This window comes from Pipra filicauda, unplaced genomic scaffold, assembly GCF_003945595.2.
Source record: "Pipra filicauda isolate LSUMZ 115617 unplaced genomic scaffold, ASM394559v2 scaffold68_size4259465_pilon, whole genome shotgun sequence".
NCBI lineage: Eukaryota > Metazoa > Chordata > Aves > Passeriformes > Pipridae > Pipra > Pipra filicauda.
The window spans coordinates 2348083-2374612 of record NW_024104853.1 but is presented as its reverse complement, the minus strand read 5'-3'; the positions used below and the strand labels follow the sequence as shown (position 1 = coordinate 2374612).

The 26530-nt window shown below is 38.9% G+C and overlaps 2 protein-coding genes across 5 annotated transcripts in view; one reads left to right on the top strand and one right to left on the bottom strand.

Moving 5' to 3' along the window:
* Positions 1-26530, top strand: part of CYFIP1 (cytoplasmic FMR1 interacting protein 1) — a 74644-nt gene that overhangs the window by 44748 nt on the left and 3366 nt on the right. For all 4 annotated transcript variants that reach the window (XM_027726372.2, XM_027726371.2, XM_039388798.1 and 1 more), the window contains 6 exons: positions 2135-2222; positions 13566-13709; positions 15272-15362; positions 22649-22779; positions 25067-25139; positions 26306-26400. In XM_027726372.2, the coding sequence (XP_027582173.1) occupies positions 2135-2222; positions 13566-13709; positions 15272-15362; positions 22649-22779; positions 25067-25139; positions 26306-26400 (622 nt within the window). The remainder of the gene's footprint in view (positions 1-2134; positions 2223-13565; positions 13710-15271; positions 15363-22648; positions 22780-25066; positions 25140-26305; positions 26401-26530) is intronic.
* LOC113990709 (fibronectin type III domain-containing protein 9-like) lies at positions 6293-11496 on the bottom strand. Its single transcript, XM_027726373.2, has 2 exons — positions 11111-11496; positions 6293-8831 (listed from the first exon to the last, which is right to left on the bottom strand). The coding sequence occupies exon 2, from the start codon at positions 8699-8701 to the stop codon at positions 8030-8032; it is 672 nt and encodes a 223-aa protein (XP_027582174.1). The 5' UTR covers positions 8702-8831; positions 11111-11496; the 3' UTR covers positions 6293-8029.

Here is a 26530-nt window from a genome sequence, read left to right as displayed (position 1 = left end):
ACTGCTCTGAAGCATTAGAGTTGGAGAAACCCCCAAGAATGCAGAGGAACACTGGGAAACACACACGAGTTACTTGTACTTGTACTAACTGGTTTACTCCCAGACTCTTAATGATGTTGTCATTGAGATATATTCACAAAACCTTTTGAAAAGTTTAAGAATTACAGTTGCAACTTCCGAAGTTATGGGGTGCCCCCACTTATATTTTGAAATACTGTTTTCCTTGTGAGTTTAGTGATAAGAAATCAGCTCTTGCCCAATGTGCCCACACGCTGAAACCCAGTCTTTTATCAAATGACATCTCTCTTATGATTTCTTTCATTTTAGAAATTTTCTTAGGGCTTCAAAGTTGTGTCAGTTTCAAAAGGAATGGGATTTGGAGAGATAAAGGGGAATAATCTCCGGGACTGTCGTATGTTGCAGATTACTTTGAATTCCATCAAATGTTTATATCATCTCTGATAAACTCATTAGTGAAGTAACTGCAGAAAACAGATTCCAGTGATCTCAAAGGAAAGTTTTCAATTTCTATGTAAGTGAGAGAGAAGGGGGGAAACTTGTAAACTGAGGAAATATAAACGTAAAGAGATTTCAATAATATATATAGTATCAAAAATAATACACATAAAGGATGTATTTTTCCTCAAAAGTTCTAAATGCAAACACTTTCTGGACTGCAGCAAATACAAGTATTTTTGGGAAGATGGGATAAACTATGTCTGAACAAGTAGCTGTACCTATTTTTGATCAGGATAAAAAAAAATAGAAAACGTTGTCCTGAAGTTACAGAGTCTCACAAAAATGATTCAGATTTCTCAGAAATAAAACATAGTGGAAATAATTGAAAGCAACATGGTGCAATTTATACTTGTCTGGATGAAACAATTTTGGGATAGCATAGCTGTTTTTGTTTTCTGCTAGAAAATGGATGTATTAAAAATAGAATGTCTGTTATTTCTAGGAAAAATTATTAATGAAAAATTGATTTTGTATGCTGGTTTAAATTAAAATACATTTTAAACAAAATCAGATCAAGATAAAATTCTACTTTATGATATTGTAGCATATTGCAAACTTCCTTTCCTGAAACCTTGTCCTAGATGCATTTATTTTGCTTGGTTATCACTCAGATCAGCCTGATTCGATACAATCATTTGATGTGCACTCCTTAAATAGCTGTTTTCGCTTTTTGCCGTGCATATACAGCTTTGCACCACTTAGCAAGAAATCCTTTTTAATCAAGTTAAAAAAATAAAGTGGCCATCCAACTCATAAACAACCCCCTCAATAATTTTCCTCTGTTTAGTGAAGTTAAGCAGAATCAGAATTGCTGTGGATATTGATTAGCTTCTTTCTGCACTAAAACTGTAGTGCTGCCAAATGTTCATTACACTATTAACAGGGAACATTGGGGGGAAAGTCTGTGCTGCTTGTTCACAAGAGGACTTGTGAGTAATCCTTCTGACTTTGGTGCCCTCAGTTGGGCACTCAGTTGGCTGTTTGATCCTATCTTTTGCACTGCTCCATGTCTTTGTAGTTCTCTTGCAGTCCTCTTAACAGTATACAAAGGTAAAGCTAAACGTGGTTTGTATTGGTATTTGCTCACACTAAAGTCTAATCAAACTTTGGAAGCATTAATTTTGCTACAAGGACTATACCCTTCCTCATGTTTTTAAAGGTAACAATCTAACATACTTCTCCTGCTGTGAGTTTGGGGGGAACAAAGCTCCAAAACATTAAATAGAAATGTCATGTTCTTCTTTGAAGGTGTACTTCTTTCTCAAGAGTTTAATTTTGTGAGCACAAGGAAGCTTCCTTACTCCCCATGAGAGGTTATTGCTACTTTGTTAATTGCTTCCTTATTTGCTGGACTGGGCTAGAGTAGAGGTGAGGGCTATTTTGGGACTGTGCACACCACTGGAAGAACAGTAACAGTTGAACTGCATTATGATTTGTGTCCATGCTTTCGGGCAATGCAGGCTATGTGCTTCCCCAGTTTCTACTAGGGCTGAAAGGCTACCATTCCAGCTTTGATTTTATATGCAGATGAAAGCAGTATTATACAGGGAAGGTGGATCAGGTGCACACTGACTAACCTAAGTATAATTAATTAATTCTTTACTATTTTTTATAGATTTGTTCGGACCGTGCTACCATTTTCTCAGGAGTTTCAGCGAGATAAGCAGCCTAATGCACAGCCACAGTATCTCTATGGATCAAAGGTTGGATTTAATTCCTGTTACGTTTATGGTTTGCTAATGTTTAAAGGTATCTCTTTTTAATTATAGAAAGTATGGTATATGAAAGTTATTAAATAGCCTGAAATACATTCTGTGTGTATTTTAAATTGAACGTACACTTTTTTTCAGGCTTTGCTGTGAAGCTCACCATATGTTTCAGCCAAAGTGCAAGTGATTAGTCTGATGGTTAGTCTTATTTGACATAGCTAAAAATAATTCCTTCTCTCAACCACCTTGCATTGCACAGTTGCTTATCGTGGCAGAGCAGACTTAAAGAAAAGATTAATTACTCATCTGGTGAAGTGAGAATGAGAGCCCATCTTGGGTGCAGCTGCTCCCTTGTTACAGTGAGCAAGACTGAAGTAAAGGGAAAATATAGGAAAAATTGCTTCAGATGTTATCTGACTTAAAAGGAATATAGATTCTGACCATCACAAACTATCAGATACCAAACTGCTTAAATTATTTTTTTTAAATGTAACATTCCAACCAAGGACCTCAAAGTCATTGGATGAAATTGGAATTCAGGTCATCTCATCTCCTGCATTAGCGTCATGTTTCTTGCTTTGCAGATTAGGAGGGCCTGGAAGATTTATGCAAGTTTTCAGTAGAAGTGTACATGATATGCACTCACGTAGTCTCTGCCTTAAGGCAATCCCTGACACTAAGGTTGGAAAGGAGCTTATGTGGGTGACAAGTTGAAAGAGCACTTGACACAAGAGAATAGTTGTGGTTTTTATGAGGCTACCCGAGTGAGGAAAGTTAACCTGTGTTCAGAGGACCAATGCTATGCTCATGTGTAATAGGTTTGTTCTCCCTGATCACTGCAGATCTATTTTCTTATGCTTCAGAATTATTACCTGAGTCTTAATGACAGTTAAAGGCATAATGTATTAACAGATATCTGCATTTTTAATATCCAGTCAGAAATATTAACCTACTTCCAACAGCAGTAAAAATCAGCAGTGATATCTTCAACAAATCATTTGAGAATATTTAACAAGCTGTTGTTCTATATTTTGCATTGTTTTTCTGAATACCTGGGAGGCAAATTTTAAGTATGGAAAAGATAAATGAAAATATAAGGATCAAATTAGAGAATTGACAATAAAAAAGCTTTAAAATTATTTATTATTATTTAACATTATTTAAAAATATGTATTCAGTTATACTTTTAATTTATACAGGTGTACTCTAAGTATCATGTCAGGCTACTTTCATTATCTACCTCCTGCTTAAACATGAACATAATTAGTCTGTGTATTACTGTTATTTTCTGTACATCATATCCTAGTTATGTGGTGCAATCTCTGCCCAGCAATCTAGTTTTTGAGAGCTGAAGAGATAGCTCAGAAGTTACAGATTTCAGTCCTAAAATATCTGTTGTATTTGTAAAACTTTCATGCTTTTAAAATGTAAAGGAAGTAGAAAATGATTCACATGTCTTAATGTGGAATGTAACAGCTGATTGTTTGGTCCTGTGAATAGTGTTTTATATAATTATTTGCCAACAGGGAACAGTAAATTATAGGAAAGTGGGATTTTCTTACATTAGAGTTATTGTGTTCCTTACTATTTTAGGAGCTGACCAGATGCAGCGTAGAGCAAAAAACCCACTGAATTTCATAGAGATTGCTAACTCAATTTATTTGAGTGATGATACAGTGGGATGAGTGACAGAGGATTAACTGAGGAACACTTTTTTATCAGTCAGGTTACATTATTAAAATGAGTTTAGTAATCTTTACTCTGAGAGCTCTACATTTTCAGAAATCTTGATTATTTTTATCTATGAACAGAAGCAATTGAGCAAATGCAATTACTTGCATTTCTGGAGCAAATTTCATAACTAAATATGCCTATATTAGCAAATATTCCTGACTCTCTGTAATTTTAAATTTTTACAGGGGTATGTTTTTATTCTTGAATCTAGTGTGGTTCGAAATTGAGGATACCTGAATGGAATTTTTTACACTTCTACTGTATATAGCCAGTAACAGATAGGAATTCTTACAGGATGGAGGCTGCACGTTCTAGTGTGGAATATGACTACATGATATTATTCTGTGTAGTATAGACCAGGCTTGTTACAGAGCACATCACTGTTTGGGTCCTTTAACTATTATGTTGTTGAATTGCCTCCTGACTGGATAATAATGATATATGGAGTAGCTGTGGGTTTGGGTTTTTTTTTTAATTTTGTCTTTTTTGACTTCTTGAACTGTTTAAGATATTCAGGTGAGTGCTTCACATTGATCATTTTGCCTTCATAGTGAAGAAATGTCTTTTCCATATTGGATTTTTTTGTTGCTGGTTGGTTTGGAGTTTTTTGGCATTTTGGAGTTTTTAGGTTTCTTTAGCAATGCATGTGTCTATTTAGGTCAAGTCAAGAGTATTTTGATTTCTCGTGCATATGTACACTCATACATGCATGTATTGCACTTGTAATGGCTAAACACTTTCTGTGCAGAAGCTTTGCACGAGCAATATGTTTGTATAAGTGTAATTAAAGAAGGTTTTAGTTTGGATCTCCAAGTGTTCACATATTCTCAGATATTTCTAAATTAATCAAAGCATTTGGTCTATGCTAATGTGTAGTGATGCTTAGCATAGACAGTTGTAGCAACATTCTCTTTTGCATCTAAACTTTCCTGAGTGGTATCTTCATCCAATTAGCAAAACAAAACCCTGCAGATAAAACTTATTTCTGCTGGCTGAGACGGAAGCAGAGCTGTCAGGTGGGAAGGGGCTGACCTGCAAAAGCTCCTCAGGCTTTTAAGTGAGCTGGAATGTTTTAAAAGATTGTTGAGCATGGTCATTGAAATTCCTTCCAGGTAAGGTGAGTGTAGGATTAATGAAATTAATGTTAACAGGTTGGAATTTGGCAACAAGGAGTGGATGCATAAAATATTTATAATGTACATATAAAAAAGAGTCTCCTCTGGGGATTTGAACTAACTTGGCATGTTGATGAAATGCCTGGTTTTATAGAGGTTGTGTAGACCAACATTTAAGAACTTGCTTTCTTATTCAGTATTTTCCAAAGAGTTTCATGTTTGCATGTCTCCTGCATTTTGTAGGTGCTAACTCATTTGTTTTCTGAAAAACACCCCTTTTGGAAGGTACTTTTCAATGTGAATATAATGGTTTTTATCTACTGCTGGTAATTAACATCAATCTGCACTATGTTGTAACTTGTTATGAGTTTGGTATATGAGTTTAGAATGTTTGCCCCTTACTAGATGACGGTTAAAACTGGACAGTGAACTACTAAAACACAGAACTGCTAGAATGAACCTGAATGAATCTGTAATAAAACTTTCTGAGCAAGAGAGGAAGAATCATGTAGTTTTATGAGCGTGTGATGACATGAGTTGTTTAAAGCTAGTGGAGAACACAGATGACACTCTGTATACATGGCTCATTTGCAGTGGGTGCGAGATGGTTCATTGATTGTAAGATAATATAAATGTTTATCTAAGTAGTGCACAGTAAACTCTGTGGGTGGAATGGTGTTATACTTAGATGAGGTAAATCCCTTTGGGAGCACTTCTATGGTACCACTTTGTCGTCTCAGTCTGATACAGACGTGTCTTTTTGGATATATGTGTTTATATACAAATAACAAAATTCAGTAGGTGAATTGCCTCTTAACTGCTTTAAGACTGAACTGCTTCTTGTTATCAGTAGGATATATACATGTGTATATAACATAAATGTATGGCAATATGTGTATTGGACTGCCTTAAAACCCACATAAAGAAACAGAGATGCAGAGAAGTAAACAGGTTTTCAAGGGCCCAAGATGTTGGCAGAGATAAGAATATGTGTCTTGGCTCCATCCCTTTAACATTAAAATCATCTTTTCTTTGATGAAAACCCAATCACAGGAGTGTTACCATTAATTTGATTACAGAAAGATATTAAAGCATTTTTTCTGTCCCCAGTACCCAGCCACCCCTTTTCGGAAGTTAACCTGTAGTGTTGGCTTCATTGTCTGAAGAGGGTTTTTCAGTGTCTATTTCATGAAAGACCATCATTTGAAACAGCGGTACACTGTTATCATTCTCAAGTTTATTTGAGACTGATGTGCAAGACAAAGAAAAACATGTCAGCTGGAGGAAATGCTCTGTAGCAGGTGGACAAAACGTTATGGCTAACTTCACACAATACAGATGCCTTTTGAACTGATTTCTAAAAGTAATACTTGCCCCCATCAGCACACATTTCTGTGTGCCATGCTTATCCTAGTAAAAAAAAAAAAAGAAGATGCATCAAACTTATGCCAACTTCTGTCTTCCTACCACTATGAGAGTTGATGCCTTTCACAAGTCGTGGGAATTGTTGTCAAAATAGAGTAGCTGAAGAGATCTGCTACCTGCTGTGAAATTGGACACTCTCTTGCCAAAATTGTAGGCTCCCCTAACTTCTAGGGCATGGTGGAAAGGGATGGCATCTGCCCAGCTAACAGTTCTCCAGCCTTTACTGGTACAACTGAACTGCGTCGGTGAGAGCTGAATTCACACATACATTCATACCAATAACAATTTAAAATGCCTGCAGTCACAGTGTACCTTTGTTTTCTAGGCAAAATATCCTGTATTTTGTATGTACTATATAGCAATACTAAGATTTATTATGTTTTTATGGAACACAAATGCACTTAAGAGATTTAAAACAGGGTGACTTATGCATGCAAGTCAGACAAGAGTTGTAATGTTGTGAGGGTGAACAGGTTTCTGTCTAAAGGACCTTGGCACTTTGCCATGAAGCTCGAGGCAGAGTAAGATAATCGACAGGTTTTCTTCTTACAAAAATAAAATGTATTTTTACTATCTTGCCCTCCTTCATTACTCAAAATGTACTGTGCAATCAGAAAGAAATTTGCAGCTGATTAGTGAGTTTTATCATTGAAACTGAAAGGGAAAGAGAGAAGGAAGGGCCGGGAGCTGCTTCTCTGAATTCCATTTCCTCTACAGGGAGTCACTGGCCCGTGGAGCAGAAGGTAGCTTGTGGTGGGAGCAGAAGAATGCAAAATATGATAACTCAGGATGTTTCCTTAATTAGAAGTGTCCTTACAAAGTCACTGTGCTGCATGTATTTAGACCGAGGGAAAATTTCAAAGACAGATGAAAGGATACCACAAAAATCCTGGTGAGTTAAGCTTACATACTGAGACTGACCTCAATGCACATGGGAGCTATGGAGAGCACCATGGACAGTGAAGTATATAATCTGAATGTAGTAGTTTGCAGTGTGTGGTTTGGGAAGCAGTTAAATTTGTATGAGTAAAACTCACACTGTCAAACCACTGCACTCTGTGTGTAGGTTCCAGTTGCCTGTAGTGTAGCAGTCTGAGTTACCATCTGAAAACTTCTACTCAGTCTTATTCACTCCAGTTAAAAAAAAAAAAGCACACAAAACCCCAGAAACCTACAAAAATTCTCATGGTCACTTTTGATGAATTTTTCTATTTGCTTGCTGTTTTAGACTAAAGAAAAGCAACCAAAAATCCCCTTGAAATGTAAACCAATTATTTGCTACATGCTTCATTTTAAAACAATGGAGTGTAACTGAAGCGCTCACTTCTTGGGAATGTGAACCTTTGCTTCTGAGTACTTCTGGATGCGTATAGGTTGTTGGAAAGGGATATGACACCAGAGGTACAGCTGAGAGCGCTGGGGTGAGAAGTCAGAGCTCCCTGTTGTGAGCACTGGCAATGCATGTGATGTGTTGGAAGCAGTTGGGATATCATACGTAGTAAAAATCTTCTCCCTGACAAAGGGTTTCTAATTTATAGCAGAGCACTGTCCCGTTATTGGGACTTGTTCCCGACTTTGGGAAGTCGACCTGACAGGCTCGTTGCATGCACAGGGATTCTCTATGATTGTGGCCAGCTGGATGCCACCTGGATGCTTTTCTTCAGTGTCCTGCATCTGTTGTCTCTGTCTGCTGAACTCCTCTGAGGTGTAAGCCACGCTTTTGGTCCATGCCTCCTCGTGGTCTTGTTTGGAGGTCCTGTTTTGTTCTTGCAAGCGCTCGTGTCTCCTGCGGCACAGGAGATGCAGGCAGCCGTAGAGGAGGATTGCAGCAATGATGAGGAGCAGGATGCTGCTGGTGAGCCAGATGCCCAGTGCCAGCTCTTTCTTGGTGTTGCTCGCAGATGCCGGGTCTCGTTCCAGTGTGTTAAACACTCTGCACTGGTCACTGGAGGGGTTTGCGGACTGGCAGGTCACGCACATGATGTATGTGGTTAGTGGAGTTAGGTTTTCAACAACAAAGGAGGAGCGACTGGTGGGCACCCTCTCTTCCTTCTGAAAGCTTTTTCTCGAGTAGCTGGATAGCATGTTGTTCCAGTTAGGGTGGTACATGATGCTGTAAAAGCTGTCAACACAGCCGGCCATTTTTGGCCAAATTACCACTGCCGTGTTTCCTGTGATGTTTTGGATGGTTATTCCCATCAGTATGTTGCGCGTGTGTTTTTTTTTTCTCTCTTGATGCTGATCTCTCTGTGGAAAGGGAAGACCTTCTTTGGAGGTAACTGAGAATCTGTGGCACTGAGGATGTTGTGTGGATCTTAATCGTAGTGCTCTGTAATTTAGGAATGGAGTTTATTAGGAAAGTATGCTCTCATCTTTGGTACTGCAATGTAAAACTGTGAGATTAAAGTTCATAGAGTTTGGGGTATTTTAAAATGTGTATTTCTCTTCCAAGTGAAAGGATAAACATAAACTTAGAGAAATTCAGAGTTGCTGCCTGTACAAGTGACCAGTTTTACCTTTTCTCCATGAGAGACGGTGAATTTTTGCAGAATTTGCAATCAGGGAATAACTTCCTTTTACATTTTTTTTTCCAGGTGATAATGGAAAAATGCAGCAGTTGTTTTTTCTCTAGTCTGAGTATCTTGCATTTTATGTTAAGTGGAAAAAGAGTGTTGGCAGGAGTGGATATTGAGGAATAAATGCCTCTACCATCCACAAGTCTTCATTTTTGCCAGTCACATTCAATTGAAGAACAAAATAGTATTTGGAAACATCACCAGATATTATTTTGTCTCCAGTATTTTACATTAGTTTCTTATTCACGAATATGAATATGAGCACCTCTCCTATAAAGACCATGTGAGAGAGTTGGTACTGTTCAACCTGGAGAGGAGAAGGCTCCAGGGAGACCTTACAGCACTTTCCAGTACCTAAGGGGGGCTGACAGAACAGCTGGAGAGGGACTTTTTACATGGGCAGATAGTGATATGACAAGGAGAAATGACTTTAAGCTGAAAGAGGATAGATTTAAATTAGATATTAAGAAGAAATTCTTTACTGTGAGGGCAGTGAGGCACTGAAACAGGTTGCCCAGAGAAGCTGTGGAAGGTGTCTATGCCCATCACAGGGGTGTTAGAACTAGATGATCTTTAAGGTCCATTCCAGCCCAAACCATTCTGTGGTTCTATGATACACTCCATTTTTTGCTGGTGGATTAGCACATCTGTAGCTACTGCGGCTCCACTGCGACAGTGGCTGTGATGACTGTACATTGGTGGTATCAGTATCACAATATCTAGTCTTGATGCTAGTCAGCCTCTTGGAAAAGCTTTCTCAAGTTAAGCTTAGTGAAATACAGCTTTCACTGTAGCATACCTCTTGGAAAAGTAGTGGGTTTTTTTTTAAAATTACTGATAGTCTTTTCTGTTCTAAATGATTTCGTGTAATCCCATAGTCTGTCTGCCCTGAACTTCTCCTCCTCATAATAAAATTCAAAATAGAAAACCTGCCAGTATTTTGAGATTCTCAGTATATGTTACCACTGTAAATAGTGAAAGGAAAGCATCTATTTTGTGCAATTTTCTAAACACATCTATGAAAGAATATATAATACCAGCCAGTGGGTATTTTCATTTGGTTTTGCTTTTACTGTTGTAAGTGTAACTTTTGAAAAAGAGCTTATCTCTTCATTTAATTGTCTGTTTCCAGTGGCACTCGTGTGAAAGTTTTTCTTCCACTTGGAAAGTTTCTTACTTTTTTAATGAAGATAAATGGCCATGACAATAACACCGTATTTAATTGTTTATGACTTAATTATAAAAATGAATTTGTTATGATCAGATTTAAAATGTTACATCTCCTGGCTAAATAGCAATTAAGTATTGAAAATTCTCTGAGGAAGAAATCTTGTAAGATTTGCTCATAACATGTTCTGAAATTATGCTGTAATAATTATATTTTATACTATATAGAAGACTGGAAAAGTATATATTATTTTAGTGGGATTTTAATAGTGACATTACATTAACAGTAAGAATTCTATGCCTATTTATGTATGAAAATTGTTGCTCAAGGCTTTTGGATTATACTTATTGGGAAGTGAGAAGAAAAAATATGTATCTTAATTTTCATTATGATGTAAAACCATGGATATGAATGATCTGAGTAGATGCCACTGTTCTAATTATGTGGTAAGTGCACCCTTTTAATACAGAAACAATATAAAGGAACTGAGTTTGCTATCAAATAAACTTATCAGACAGACACATTTTGGCATCTACCCAGCTACTGCAGATACTGAAATTGGGTGCATTAGTAAGATCAGAGCTTTTACTTTCTCGACTGTCTTCTCTTTAGCTGGTATATCCCTAGCACTTAAAATTATAATTTTTTTTTTTTAGAACACTTCCTAACACAGCCTAGAAACAATAGTTTCACCAATTTAATCCTCACAGCATTTTGTAAGTAGAATGTTTGGACTGTAATTAAAAAACAATGATACGTTTCTAATGTTACAAAACATCAGTTATTAGAAGACACATAGTTACTGACATGTAAATGTTTGGAAAAACCATTTGATGTTTTATGGATTGTAAAGTCAGTACTTACCGTCACTTCCTGATGGAAATTTCAGAACAGAATTTTCATATGATGATGATGCTGTGAAAATGATTTAGATACCAAGTTTTCTGTATCCCTTTCCACACGAATTATTTCCTGACTGATCCCCTGTTTGCCAGTTTGCTTTTTCTTCCCCTCAGATTCCCTGGATTGAATTCTCATTGCTTGGTGATTTCAGTTTTTTTCTCCGATGCTGCTAGTGACATGGTTTCTTTGTCTCTTCCACTTAAATTCATGCAAGAGCACATCTTGTCTAAAGATGCTGTTGCCTGGCTTTTCAAAGACTATACAGGAGAAAAAAAATAATGTCTTTTCCCCCCCTCTCTTGCTTGCCTCCCCTTGGACAGTGTACTGCTTGAGCATCCCTGTTATATGCTCTTGTGCGTGGACCAGTGATGCTGTGAGTGATTAATGTTAGCACTTAGATGACATCAGCAACTAACAACTCTTTTTTTTTTTTTTTTTTAATTTAAGTAGGGGAGGGAGTAAGTATAGATTAAAAAATAATGAACAACAACTTGTCTTCCCTCCCTCTCCACCCCCACTCCCCTTTTGTTAGTGGCTTCTTCTCTAAGGATTTTATGCTTTTGTGCATCATGGGGGGGGAAGTGGTGGTGGTGTGTAATGGTGTTTTCTAAATCCCTTCTCACAGTTCATAAAGCTTCAATAATCCAGCATTTACAGTGGACCATTTTAGGTACTCTCCTATGAGGTTTACATTAAAGAAAGGTGTATTTTTAGATTGACTGGCTTCTTATTGTGAAGTTTTTTAAATACTGAAATCATGGGTTTAGGGCTTGCTTGTCTATGACAAATTTTTGCTGTCTGAAGAGAAGTTCCCTCCCCTAAGCCTCACAGCAGTAAAAGACTTTAACCTACTGAAGTAAAATTCTCCTTGTGCTATAGTCAAAATAGATAGTTTGGACGTGTTTGTTGTGGAGACCTACCTGATTGGAAACATCAAAAGCAAAAGAGGAAATCTCATCTTTTAGGGGCAGTTGTGTAAATGCTTAGTGTACCAGGACGTTGATCTGCACATCTGTTCTTAAAGTTTCCCCAGTTCTCTCCACTGTCTTTGCCCCGGAGCCCTTTTCCATTTGCGGAAAGCTATGGAAATGCACAGGTTGCACTAGAGGGATGCTGCTTTAGACTGTCCCCCTGGTGGGACATATTTGGAGTTTGGCCTTTTAGCCAGCTCTGATGTAATAGCAGGACTCTGCTATGTATTAGGATTCTAATACTTATTCAAGTGTCTGTTTTAGTTTGCATCTAGAATGCAATTTTTAAATTTCTAAGACCACAGTTGGAAACTAGTGTTTATATAGAGATTTATAACATAAATAAAAATATGCATTTTCGATCCTGATTGCTTCTAAAGATGGTTTTTAAGTCTTTTTCTGTTATGAGACTAAAATCCTTCAGGAGCTTGGTAGAATTTCATTACTTGAATTCTAGTATCTGGTGTTGACTTGCATAGGTAATTAGGGCAGGATCTGCATTGAAGGGAATGTTCTCCCTGGAAAATTTTCTGTAACAGCTGTGTGTGAAGTTAAAAGTCTAATAGTATGCTGTTTTCCATGTATGTATTAGAGAGAATGAAACTGCAGAAAATAAAAGGAAACACGACAGTGCCTTCTGTAAGAAAGGAGAAAGAAAGAGCAGGATTCCCTCTTAAAATTGAATTTCAGGATATTAGGAGAACAACTCAGTTGCAGAAATGGAGGATGTCAAGTTATCTGACTCCTCTCTGATCTGTGGCTTCAGCAAACAGTTCTTAAATCCCCATACAGCACCAGTCTGTACAGTTGTGTTCACTTTCATAGAAATAAATGATAATATGGCAAAGCACCTTGTCCTATTTATACAGCTCTTGAAGAATTTCCATGAGGTTACATCCCAAACTTAGATTTGCTTTGATCTTGTGTACAGCTAAGGGGTTTGAAGAAGAAAGATCCTTATTAATTAGTTGCAGAGAGCAGTAACTGCAGAAGGCTTTTTCTTGGAGGTGAGTACTCAGAGACTTAAAACAGAAAATTGAAGTAACTTCTTTCAAGATGTTTTGTGCATAAAATGGATGATATAGGAATAGAAGCTGTGCTTTAAATTCAGGGGTCTGAATGTTAGCTTTGACTGCTCTTAAGCCTTTTATACTCATGTAAATAAAAAAATACAAAAGAGGAAATGTTCATGGCTTTATAAATGGTAAGTGGAAGATGTCTGGTGGGAAAAAAAAGTGTTTGCAACTTTGTCTTGCTAATACAGAGATTTTGGTTGAAGTTCCTGCCTTATAAAAAGGAAACTCTGTAATTAAACTTTCCAGAGTGACAGTGGGATACAATGTTATTTTAGTTTTATTATACTTTAAAACACTGTTTAAATTATATTATTATAAAGATACAAGCAGACGAAGTTTCCATTAATCATATGTGTTCTCTCATTTTAGGCATTGAATCTGGCATATTCCAGCATCTACAGCAACTACAGGAATTTTGTTGGTCCCCCTCACTTTAAAGTCATCTGTAGACTTCTTGGATATCAGGGCATTGCTGTGGTGATGGAGGAATTGCTGAAAGTTGTCAAGAGCCTGGTATGCTAATTGTCTTTAATTTTCTGCTATTCCAAAGGGTTTCTGGTAGGAAATGTCTCAGGGAAAACAAAGTGAAAATAAGATCTTGGATAAAAATAATTAAAATAACTTCCATTGAGGTTCAATATAAGCTGGACTTGACAGTCTTGTGCAAGCAATAGATATGCCTTGGTACCCTGAGCAGTGTTTTGAAAACCTGAGATTCTTCATTAGAGTTTAATTTAATTTGTGGAGACCTATGATGTTAGGGCCTAGGTAGACTCTGGAAAAGTGTGAATATTTCAAATTAGTTGATTTCAACTTAAAGACCATACTGTAAATTTTCTTTCTTGATATGTTTTTGACAACAGCTGGAGTGTGCTTTCTGCCTTGAGCCTAACTTCAGGGCTGTCACTAAGGACATCATTAGTAGATGACTCCTTAATAACAAGCCAGGTTTGATCTTCATGTTTGATGTAGCAGTGGTGCTTGGACCAGATGTTGAAGATGTTACCCATACAGCCTGGGTACCTTGTATTGGAAAGGACCTTTTCTGTAACTAGGAGGAGGTTGAGGGACTGACTGTTTGCTATATTATTAGTATCTATATATACAGCCATAATGTACTGCAGTTAATTTAAGCCAAAGAAATTGTCTTTTCTGCCCTGTCCCTGTTGCCTGTAAGAAGCTTCCTGCCAAAAAATCTGGCTGGGGAAAACTGTGGCATTCATAATCACACTTCAGGCACTTGACACATTTGGCAGTTTGTTTACAGTAATTCCCAAAATGTTCTAATTACATTTTTGGTGTTCTAGAAAGGCTGTAGGATGCTTGAAGAAGTGATGTAGTCTAATCTTCAAGGAAAGAGGAAATCACATATATTTTTCAGGGTTTGGGTGTTGAGTGTTGGTTTGTTGTGTTTTATGGGGGATTTTTTTTTAAATAACTTAGTGGTAAATCTTCTCAATTCATTAAAGGTGGCATTGAACACTTAGTCATTTACAAAGAAAGTTAAAAGGCCTGGGGGAAGGTATCCTGCCAATGCCTGATGCAGGTGCTCGGATGTGGGGAGATAGATAAGAGATAGGTATCTAGTGGGAGGAAGACAGACTTGACTGTAGGCTGGGAACTGCTGTGTCTCAACTGGTATGTCCAGAAGAGCCAGTTTGGGCAGTTACAGTCATATCTGATCATCAACTTTTCTCTCTTGTTGCTTTTGAAAATATTCAAATGCTTTTTGAATAGTTTTGAAAGTATTCAAATGTAACTTTTTTACCAAAAACCTAAAAGTTAGTTGGACAGTAGAGACAGTGTGCAAGACAAGAGCATGTTTTCATCTTTTTTACCTTCCTGGCCTTAGCTGTTGTGCCACTCTTCTTGTAGCAAAAGGTGTCTAATGCCACATGAAGGAAAGTGAAGTTCTATTCATCTTAAAAAGTTGCCTTTTTAAATATGATGACTGGTGGAATTAAACGCAAAATTTTTAAAACTGCTTTAATTCATGTGTAGTTTGAATGCAATTCCTTGTAAAGTTTCTTCGTTCAATAACACTGACATGTTTGCATACATTTGTTTTCTCTTAGTTACAAGGGACAATTCTTCAGTATGTCAAGACCCTAATGGAAGTGATGCCTAAGATCTGTAGGCTACCAAGACATGAGTACGGCTCTCCAGGTTAGTTCATGTTTGGTGTTATCACAGCAGCCTTAATAAGATGATACTAACCACTGTCTTCTAGATCTTGTATATGTCTGTCTTTCCCTTCCTCTTTTGTCTCCTGATAATCAGCAGTTAGTCTGTGTTAGGCTTTGGTGTTTTATTTTGTTTATTCCCACAACATGAATCATTGAATGCTGGGCTTTCTGAAATTACATAATAAAGTTTAAAGTCTTCTGTGCATAGGGCAGAAGGATGGCAATCTGTATATAGACAGTCTTAAGATATAATTGATCTTGAGCTGGGATGTTCACAATAGTTTCTATTTCTAGTCTTTCTCATAAGTGTGTTGAGCTTTTCCTCTGCAAGTTAACCTCTCACATTTTTTCTTTTTAAATGTCTAATTTAGATAACCTTGATTCTCTGGAACAGCCTCTATTCCCTCTTCCTTTGCCCTGAGAGGCAAACTGGTCCTGCCAGAATAGTTATGTCTGAGGCTTGTGTGGGGTGCATCTTAGCTGCTCAACAGGAGGAGTGACAGTTGCAGGAGAAGAAATGGCTTTGAAAGCCACTTGCCACTATGGAGAAATAATTGGCTAATTAGTATTTATCACATTGTTCACTGAAATTTTGAATCTGCTTCCCCCCTTCAAAATATTCCTCCTCCACAACTTCTAATTAACACAAATTAATCCTTCCATGTGCCACCCACCTCCTGAGTTTATTTTTCCAGAGTTGCTTAGTTTTATTAAATGCCACTCCAACTGGAATGAGGTTGGTTTTTTTCTGCTTCCCACAGTTTTCTTGACGTTCATTACCAATATTAAATGAAACTGAGGCCTTACTAAGTGTTTCCTTCCTATTTTTCTCCCTAGAGCATAGAAATGGATGAATCATGGTAGTTAGCAATATAAAAATAATGTATCTGAGGCTTTTATCCATTCATTAAAGTCTTACCTCAAAGAAGCCTTTATCACACTGTCTTGCCACTTCTCCCTTTCCTCTCAAAGACATCAGACAGAAAAGACTTGTGGAAGCTCAGGGCCCCTCTATCCCTCTCTCACATCACGGGAGCATTGCATTGTGCTCTCTGACACCTACCCATCATGGAGCTGTCTGTCCTTGGAACAGCTCTGACTCATAAAGCAAAATGTTCTCTGTGATGAGGATGTGCTGTAAATTTTAGCCCTCATCTGATATCTGGAGAGGAACTGCCAGATTATAGAAGGGGGGGCTCAAAGTGTGCTTGATTTCAGTCACTGTCCTCACCTTTCTGTGCTAAATTCTCCTCCGTAGCAGTCTTTGCCACACCTTGTTGATGTGTTTTGCAACAGAAAATGCAAGCCAATACATGCCAACTGTTGACTGTTCTCTCCTCTGCCTCCAGAAGCTTTCTCAGAAATTACTGGTTGTAGTAGTAAGCCTGAGTGCTATGGGATATATCTGTGTGCTGCCTCTGTTCTTTTATAACAAATTGTTCAATCACTTAACTGGCACTACCTACATACACAGACCAGAACTGTGATTCCAATCCCTAGATTAAATATGTAGATTCTCATCTCTCTTGATATAACATGCATTTATCAATTCAGAATTAATTTCCTGAGTCCATTCTCCACAAGCAAAGCGATTTAAGTATGCTCAGTAAATAAACCTCTTGCTCTTTCATACGCTTTGGACTTTTTATTTGGAGAGCTTTGTTTGGTCTCTGCTGATTGCAATTCCTTGAACCATACATAATCAGCCTTCTAGACTTGTGGATTTCTAAATGATGGTTTATTCCTGCTAAAAGGAGCAGAGTACAGACAGTGGCATCAGAGTTGTTCAGGACTCCTCTTTGCCAATGGGTTTGTTTCCATAGGAACAGTCTAAAGCAGTGGGGAACTTGCTCATCTTGTAGTCATAAAAATATTTGTCTAAAAATACATTAAGCATAAAGATTTTTAAAGGGACCTTTTAAAGTTGCTGAAGCTCTTAAAGGAGTATTTGCCTTATAAGAGTTTAAACTTGAAATTTTATCTTGGAGGTAACATTTTCTTCTGCTATTTTTGAGTATTTGAACATGGCATTCCTGCTTTTGATGAATGAGTATCGTGCCGCTCTGAAGTGTTGTTGAATACCATGAGGAAAGTAATTTGTCATCTCTGCTGTGAGATGAGGCTTTTGTCACTGGTATACTACGTCTCCAAAAGAAAGTTTTTTTAAAAACTGATGAGTTTAGCAAGACATAAACTTGAAGAGAAAGTAGCCTAATTGTGTATTTTTTCGTAAGTATAGCATTTCCATATTCTTTAAAAAAGCCCCAACAAAACCAAACCAAAAAACCACACAAAACCAAACCAAAGAAACAAAACACTCAAACTGGTGCAGGACAAAACACTTGTTACCCCAGGCCATGATCTCTTGAAATCCCATGTGTTAACACCACAATTTGGGGAAGTCTCCCAATGCCCTGTGCTGCTGGCTGCTGTGTTCCCATCTCGCCTGGGCTGATTGTACAGCTGGCAACACCTTGTGAGCTGCTTCAGCACAGCAGTCTGGCAAGAAAGCAGTCTTCCATGGCTTCTTTTTCTAGAATATTTCAGGTCAGACTGTAATAGGAACTGGAGCAAGCCTGCACTGGGAAGCATGGGGGAGACCAGTAGTGGCTGAAGGCTGCTGGGGAAGCATCACTTGGGGCGTAGCAGAAGGGTTAAGTAATGCTTCCTGTTATCCCAGGTTTTTGATCAAACTCAGACGAGTAGGAGAATAAGTTAAGTGGAGGCACAATGGCTTAAGTGCTCACTGGATGAAGGGAATGTATTCATAGGTCTTTCTGAAATCTGTCCATTGGAGAAGGATTTGTGAGAGCATCACAGACTATTTGAAAGACCTAAATCACCTGGTTGACTGCAAAAGGGCAGTAAGGACTCGTTAAATATGCAGAACAATGGGGTATTTCTTTCTAGCAAAATAAACACAGTGCACAGGCTCCATGGTCACAATTCCTGGATACATGGAAGTGCTTAAACCTTACGAATATTTCTATGCCAAGGAATGGCAGGACCAGTGATATGCAGAGTTAATGATGTCTCTTGTGAGCCAAAGAAGTATTTGGAGCTAGTATTGAAAAGTATGAGTGTATTGAAATGTATGAAAGTGAACATAGACTAAGGGTCATTATAGCACCTGATTTCTTGGGAGCAGTTTTGCTATTGCAGATTATTAGATTTTATTTCATAATAGTCAAGTCAGTTCTTTGCAGAAAATAACCCAAAACACACTAGGCCAACAATTATATTAAAGATCCAGTTTGTTTTTAGTCAGAAATTCAGTTCACTTGTCATTAGTCAGAAATTAGCAGCTCATTTTTGTCCTAATCTTTTAGGTACCAGAATTGTTCGAGCTCTGGAACATGTTTGATTTCAGTCTGTAGGTGTGAACTGAGAAATGAAAGGTGACCAAAGTGAAGGACTCCAACCAGCTTTGTGTTGCATATGTTGATTTGCTCAAACTTCCTAAATGAATTAGTGTACAGACTGCACAGCTGAAACTTGGCATCTGCTGTTTGAGTGCTGTTGGGATAGGATTTTGGAAGCAGAGAAGGAAACTAATCCTTTACTAATCTTCTGTACTTTACTGGATCTATTTTATATCAACAGTCTTTGCTTCTGTTGAGATCTGTGTAAATCAGAAACTGGGATTATAAGATCAATTATTATGACACCTAATGTCACCCCATCTGCAGGAATAGAGGGATTTAATTAAAATTGCTTTCTGGGAGAGGAGAAGCAAAAACCTTGATTCATTCGGTGTCTATATAACTAACTCAGTAACTTATGATTGCACCTTAGGGGAAGGAGGAAGGTTACATGCAGTTAAGTGAAATTAACTTTCCTAAGACACTTTTTCTTTTTCCAGGGCTTCTGTAGGCATGCATAGTATTTCATAAAAATACAATTCTGTGTACTGTACGCAGAAGTGTAATTGGGAATGCCATTGCTTGAACATTAATGAAGACATGATGACGTATTTCTGCCACAGGACTCCATTGGGGAGCAGATTGTGCTTTCATCAAAAATAGCCTATGTAACTCTGTAAACTTTTTTCTGTTTTGCTGGTAAATCAAGCCCTTGATCTAAAGGGAAGTAGTACACAGATAATGGCAGCATTTGAAACAATGCTAAATGCATGCTAAATACTGGCTGTCAGCTTTTCAAAATAATGTCACAATTTGTTCATGAATGCATCTGTGTGGGTGTGCATATTTGCATATCTGTATATGGAGACTAGGGCTTTGGGTGAAGAAATAAGGAACTTTGCTAAGGATTTTGAGAGGAGCTCTGCCACTTGGGCTGACTGTAAAAGAGAATATGTAATTTTTATGGTATGAACCTCAAGCCTCTCTGACTTCTACTATCCTGCTGCTTTTGGGTGGACTTAATGGCTCACTTTGGTGTCAGTCACACTTTCAATATGAGTTTCTTTTTGCTGTTCCTGGTTTCTCTCTGTGCCATCCTGGTTCTTTATATTTGCTGTAGGTGACACGGGTTATTCTCAGAATTTCACTGCCCATGAAAAAAATTTCTCATCGTCTTTCCAGACATCAATCTTTTTCTGAAACTCCCCACAAAATCCACAGGCTGGACAGGGAATTGAGTGGAATCTGAAAACCCTACCCCTTTCCATCCTTGTCATGACCAATGATTGTTTCCATGTTGTGGTAGCAGAATTGTCCTTGCTGTTCTGCTCAGCTTCTGTTTCTCACCACGTTGCTCTCCACTCACCATACAAGCTAAAAGGAAAAACATCTCCATGACTGTCCATGTCACCAATGTCCTGTTTGCTCAGATAGTGCTTTATTGCCATGGTAACCCTGTGGAGAAGTCTACTCACTGTGTTTCAGGGAGTCTTCCAGCACTTCTGTTCACCCATCATCAATCTCTGTGTACGTGACGCAAATACTAAGACCAGAAACATTGGTAGGTGTTCTAGTTTGATTTTCTTTGTGGCACAGACGTAAGTTCAGGATAACACAATAGACTTTTGTTTCCAAAACATCTTGGTATAAGGATAGTATTTGACTTGACTTCTGCAGTTGATCCTCAGAAGGTCTTTCTTTCTAATTGTGGAAACCCTTTCATGAGCAAATACAAAGGAAATACTAGTGTAACTAGAACACGCTGTACACTTGTGGTATAGCTTCCCTAACTTTGCATGGTTTTCCTGGCATCAAAAAATTTTTTGTGAGAAGTTTCCTGCCTTTTCAACTTCATCTTTAAAACAGGAGTCCCAGTACTCAGTACTCTAGCATCCCATTGCCATGGTGGGCAGGTGTATTTAAATGACAAACACAAGTGTTCACTGCTCCTCATACACCAGTTGTGACTGGCCTGTATTCTGCAGCGTTGAAAGAACACCAACAGCCTTTTCCAGAGCTTTTTCATTACACAGTACCTCCCTGTGTTATGGGGAGGAGGGAGTTGGTGATGTGCTGGCATGACTTGTTTGCTTTTTAGCTACATGTAAATGTGGGTTTTTTTGAATAAATTAAGTTCAGCAAGCACTTGCTACATCTGACCTTTCTCCATTAGTTTTTCAGATCTGTTTTTCTGTCAAGTCACCAGAGTACTAAAGTTAGGTCTGAAATTTATCTTCACTGAATATATGTGGGAACACTCATTTACTGCTAATTTTCTATTGACAAACACTTCTTTGAGATGTAACAGAGCCAACCCTGCATCACCTCGTCATGTACTTTACTGATGTTTCGTGTTACTAATTTTGATCACATAAGACTTTCTGTAGAAGTGTGGGAGTTAGCTACATGGTTCTCTCCTTCACTGTATGTTTTCAATTTCCTCTGCTGAATTTGAGGGATTTCCTTGGAATAGATAGGATGCCGGCTGTATTTTATATTTGTGTGCTCTGCTCAACTGTTGCCTTACTGGGTAGATAACAAAGTCTAATCTCCTGCATGAGAAGTGTTCATCATTTGTGTTGAAGAAGCACATGGGAAGGTGATGAAGGGCATCTGTGTTCTCTTTCCTTGTCTTCTTTCAATTGCTTTAGATGCAATTGGGTGGAGATTTATCTGACTTAATTCAGTGTAATGGAAATGAACTGCCATATGCAGCATTCAACTGGAAAGCTTTGTATGATGCATTTTCTTCTGTTATCAGCTGAGGGGTTTTGGTGGCTTTTTAAAAGGGGCAGGCTTGTGCAGACAGATGGACAAATGCTGATAAAAATTAACTTGTAAAAAGCTGAAGAGCTGTCTGACCTACTGAAGTTCTCTGCTCTTCCTCTCCCATCCCGCACATCACTTTAATCTCTGTGGTGCTAACCAGGTCGGGTCTCTGCAGAAGCTGCTGAGCCCATGGTTTCCTGGGCTTATCTCTAACCAAGGGACTGCACAGCCTTTCTGGGGCTGGAGGGTAAGGAGCTGGAAGTCCACCAATGTGTTAGGTATCACTGTCGTTTGGGAGAGGTTTGGTGGAAAAGATATATGTTTGTGGAAATTACGTGGTTTTGAAAATCATAATTTTAGCTGGTTTTTATCAGCTTTTGGCAAAACTTTGACAGAAATTGTTCTGATTATGCTTGTCAGTAGGATCTAAGCCAGCAGAGCTTTACTTGTGATCTCTGTATTTAATTGCTTTGTGAGGTTGCAGATCGCCTCTGGCCCTGTGGCACTGTCAGTCATACCCTGACACTACTCCTATTCCCTGTATCTTTAACTCTCTGCTCCTTGCTGGCCCTGTCATCCATGAAAATAGCAGCTGCGAATTGAGCGTTTCAGGTGATGCAGCAGGTTGGGGAACAGAGGCTAGAACAGGACTAATAGCAGACAAGAGCCTAGTCTCTTTTCCTGCTCCTGGGTATTTTTTTCTTACCTCTTACACTGGCTCCATTTTGCATGATGTGTGCAGTTAAAAAGGTCAGTGCACTACTGGCTTAACACTTCATAACCTCTGATTTTTAATGCATTTAAGTGCTGCTTCTTTCAGTTTCCTCTAGGTTGCACATCTGGTGATAAAATCTCATGTGCTGATACATGGAGATAGAACTCTAAACCTGCACCCTTGGTTAGTTTTGCTCTATACAGTATATGTACACACATTTGTGCAACCTTTGAATAGGCAAATTGGTTAGAAAATCAGAGTGGTTTTGAAGCAGAAAGAAAAATTAGTCCTGGTCCCTGTGACTTATCCACCTGCCTGGTATCCTTTGTCTGCTTTCCTGAGGTAACAAGTGTGTCTGTCACTAGATTTCATTCTAGTTCCTGAGATTTATTTATTTTTTTGCTTTTCTTTTGATTTCAGGTATCTTAGAGTTTTTTCACCATCAATTGAAGGACATTGTTGAATATGCAGAACTGAAGACTGTTTGCTTCCAGAATTTGCGGGAAGTGGGAAATGCTGTCCTGTTTTGCCTCCTCATTGAACAGAGTCTGGTAGGTGCCTGCTGTGCTAGTTTAAAATCCATCTGTCTCTCAAAATGTACTCTCATATTTTTGTTACTGACGTCATCAATAACAAGGTTGAAATCTGCGAGTTTGCTATTGCTGATGTGCAGATGGGTAGAAACAGTTCCCTGTGCTAATCTCTTACAATCTTGCAGGGGCTTTCATATCTGTGAGACAGCAGTGATGCCTGACCTTGCTGGGTGAGAGACATTGCCTCTTGTATAGTACCTGAGGATCTAATATTGTGATCTTCACCATAAATTATAATCACATATTATAGTACTGCTGCATTCAGTCACAACAGAGAGAGTCACACTCTCTTTATGTCAGTGAGTTGTGCGTCTGGTACTGTTATATTCCTTTCCTGCATGCCATTCCTGTTGTCATCACAAAGTTAATGTGGACATCCTTGGACATCCCCCTTGTTGCTTTGATGGCTGACAGTGGTGCCCGCTCTGGCAGACTTTCATCTGTCCCAGTGCGAATGAAGCTGTGAAATGTGTCCAGTCTTTCAGCTGGTTCTGATATATCTTGATTATACCTCGCACTGTGCAAACCTGCCCACTGCTGAAGGCACAGTGCTACAGTTGCTGTTTATTCCTACCTCTAGTTTTCTTTTCCCACTCTTCTTCCACATTATTATTTTTTACTGTTCAAACAAAATGTCCACCCCCTGTAATTTCTTTGTCTTCAATGCTTTTGGGTGCTTACAGAGAGAAAGGTGGGCATTGATAATGCACCAGAATGGCAACAGGTGTGCTGCCTTCCCTTTCTTTATCTACCTTGTGCTGTTGAGATTTGGGTGGGGAGTCTCTTCCTGCTGTGCATACAGGCACCCTGCCCAGGCTGTGCAGGCTCACAGTGCTGCCGAGGTTGGACATCACACAGAGATCTTTGCTGACTGCAAACCAGCCACGTCATTTCCTCAGCAGGCTGGATGGGGGCCTGCCGTTGTACAAAAATAGATCCTCATGGAAGATGACTTCTCTAGGGTCTGTTAAAGCTGTTGATGTTAGATGATGTAATGGAGACATGCTGTTCCTCAGAGTCCAGCTCGTGATGTTAGAAGGATCCCTCCCTCATGGGGAAGAGTAATTTGAGGGCTAGGTGACAAGCAGCAAACCTCTATTCAGTAATGGCATGACTGAAACAGAATGAGAAACTGTATTACTTTGGATTCAGGCTGAATGAGTATGTGGTAAAAGGCCAGGCAGGTGAGGGCCCTAACTCCCTCCTGAGAGGATTGCTTGATGGTGTACCAAAGTGACACAAGTGTGGAGGTGCTGCCTTTGGGACACTGCCTAGGTTACACTTGCTAGTCATACACCTGTATTCACTGCCTGTCTTCTTGATTTTGCCCTCAGTCATGCCCCAATGTCCTGTCATGAAATTCCATATTTATTCCATTCTGGTCATCCATCATAACTAATCTAGACTTTACCACAGTGCAAAGTGTAATTCTGAGTACATCTCTGCTAGTGGGTGGGTCTTGTTCATCTTGACTGCCTAACACGTGCATTTTCCTGGTATTGACATCAAGGAATTAGACCTGGAAAAGGCACATGAGCCCCAGTACCCTGGCCTTGCCGAGAGTATAGCTGATGAACAACTCTTCTAATATTAGTGTTGAGGGATTACAAATTAGTAGGGCCTCTGCTTCAAAAATGAGGAGAGTGTCTTAGCAAAGTCATGCATCTGCTTCTGGTCATCTCTGCATTTTCTCTGCACGTACATACAGCAGCCAAGAAACAGGAGACATCTGCTTCCCTTTTTCTCTGTCCCTAAAGATGTAAAATACTTCCTAAGACATGGTTCACTGCTGCTATGTGTCTCAGCCTGCCTGGCAGGGAGATGCTCCCACAACGATAAGCTCCCACTAGGATAATGGGTTGTGGCTTTGGTAAAAATAACCAAGCAGTGAGTCATCTTCTTCCCCTCTTTGTCTGCGCAGGAGTCGTCTGCCACTTTCCCAACGAAATTACTTATTCTGCATCAGTTTATTTAATAATTACCCTGCCCTTTATGAACTGGTAGCTGAGGGAGGGAGGAGAGTTGCTGGAGTTTGGGAATTCAGGGTAACCTGATGAAATCAAATCCTCTTTTGGAGTGATCCATGAGGAGGGAGCAGGCTCCCTGTGGTGGTGACGGAGGCCGGCTGCCCTCTTGTGTTTCTACAATGGCATCGACCTGCATTTGGAATTCTGTTGTGGGGTCTGGTGTGGTTTGGGGATTGATTCTTTGGTCCTGAATGCTTCTCATTTTCTTTTTGTTCCAGTCCCTAGAGGAAGTGTGCGACCTGTTGCATGCGGCACCATTCCAAAATATCCTGCCCAGGGTTCACGTCAAAGGTAAGGGTTAAGTGAAAATACTTTCTTTGGGTAATGTTTTCCACTTCCCTTGCTGCTGCTGCAGTTTTGGTAACTGTCCCCAGACACCCTTTACAACACCACTGATAGTTGCAGGACAAAGGTAACAGATTGAGGTCTGTTTGCCTGGCTGAAAAAACAAGTGTTTTTTGGCAAGGCTCTGTGCAAATTACAAGAGGAAGAAGAGGAATGCTGTGATATGGAAAAGCAGGATGGATGCCCAGGGCAGTATTATCCTGCTTTGTGGATATGGTGAGAGGCTTTTCTGAAGCTGCAGTTCAGATTATAGGATTGTCTGTCAGATGGAGTAGGTTTGATCACACGGGGCGTAGGAAATCTGTCAGCAAATAAGTAAATATCAATGGTTCCTGGTCCCAGTAGATTTTTCACATCCTTTTTACTAAACTGAGTATGCAGTAGTGAATATTTGCAATATTACTTCCTTTGGTATCTGTTCTCCTCTTTCATCAACAGAAAGTGAGCTGTCCCCCCCTGCTCCCCCACCTTTTCTTCTTTCTGTGTTGCTCCTCTGTCTCCTTTCTTCTCCATTTCTTGCTGCCAGAGCAGCTGATTTGTTCTGCTTGGAGAAATCCCATCAGCTAGAAATCTGTGAGAATGTTTCCAGGTTCACAGCAGCTACTTGCATTTCTGCATAAAACTAACCAGACCATTGTAAATGGTATTTTCCCATTTGCCAGAGTACATTTCCTATTTGCCAGTGTTGGGGTGCCAGCTGCTTTTTCAACCTTGCTATACACAAGATTCCATCCGCATAGGTGAAGTATACTTCACCTTCTAGAGAAAAGCGTTTTATGCATAAGGACAATTTAGTTGTCTTAGTACAAGTAGGGGTCAAGTATGTCAGCAGCAGCATAATAGAGCCTTCTATTCTTCCTTGAATTTAGTTAATTAAATATATTTTACTACAAATCCTTCTTTCTGTATGCACAAGTAATGTAACATTTTAAAATATAAATGTATATTTTTCTAAAAGCGTGTTGAAGATTAACACACTCTTTAGAACTGAAATTACCTATAAAAATGACACACAGAGTTTTCTTCCTCACTGAATAAAGATTGGGTGAAAATAAGAATTTTCTTGATTAACTGCAATTTATTAGTGCTCTTTTTTTTTTATTTTCTTTCAGAGGGTGAAAGACTTGATGCTAAAATGAAGAGACTGGAATCAAAATATGCTTCACTACATTTGGTTCCTCTCATTGAAAGACTTGGCACACCCCAGGTAATCTCTCTCATTTGTGTCAGAGGCAATTCAAGAAATCTCTGGGCACCAGAAAGCCTGTCCTGATAGCTCTGTCAGAACTTCAACCTGCACATCCAGCTTGTTCGTACAACAGGATTTTTTTTTAGAT

Bases quoted from the DNA above. Each gene is read 5' to 3' on its own strand.
- LOC113990709 (XM_027726373.2), bottom strand. From the start codon at position 8,701: ATGGGAATAACCATCCAAAACATCACAGGAAACACGGCAGTGGTAATT.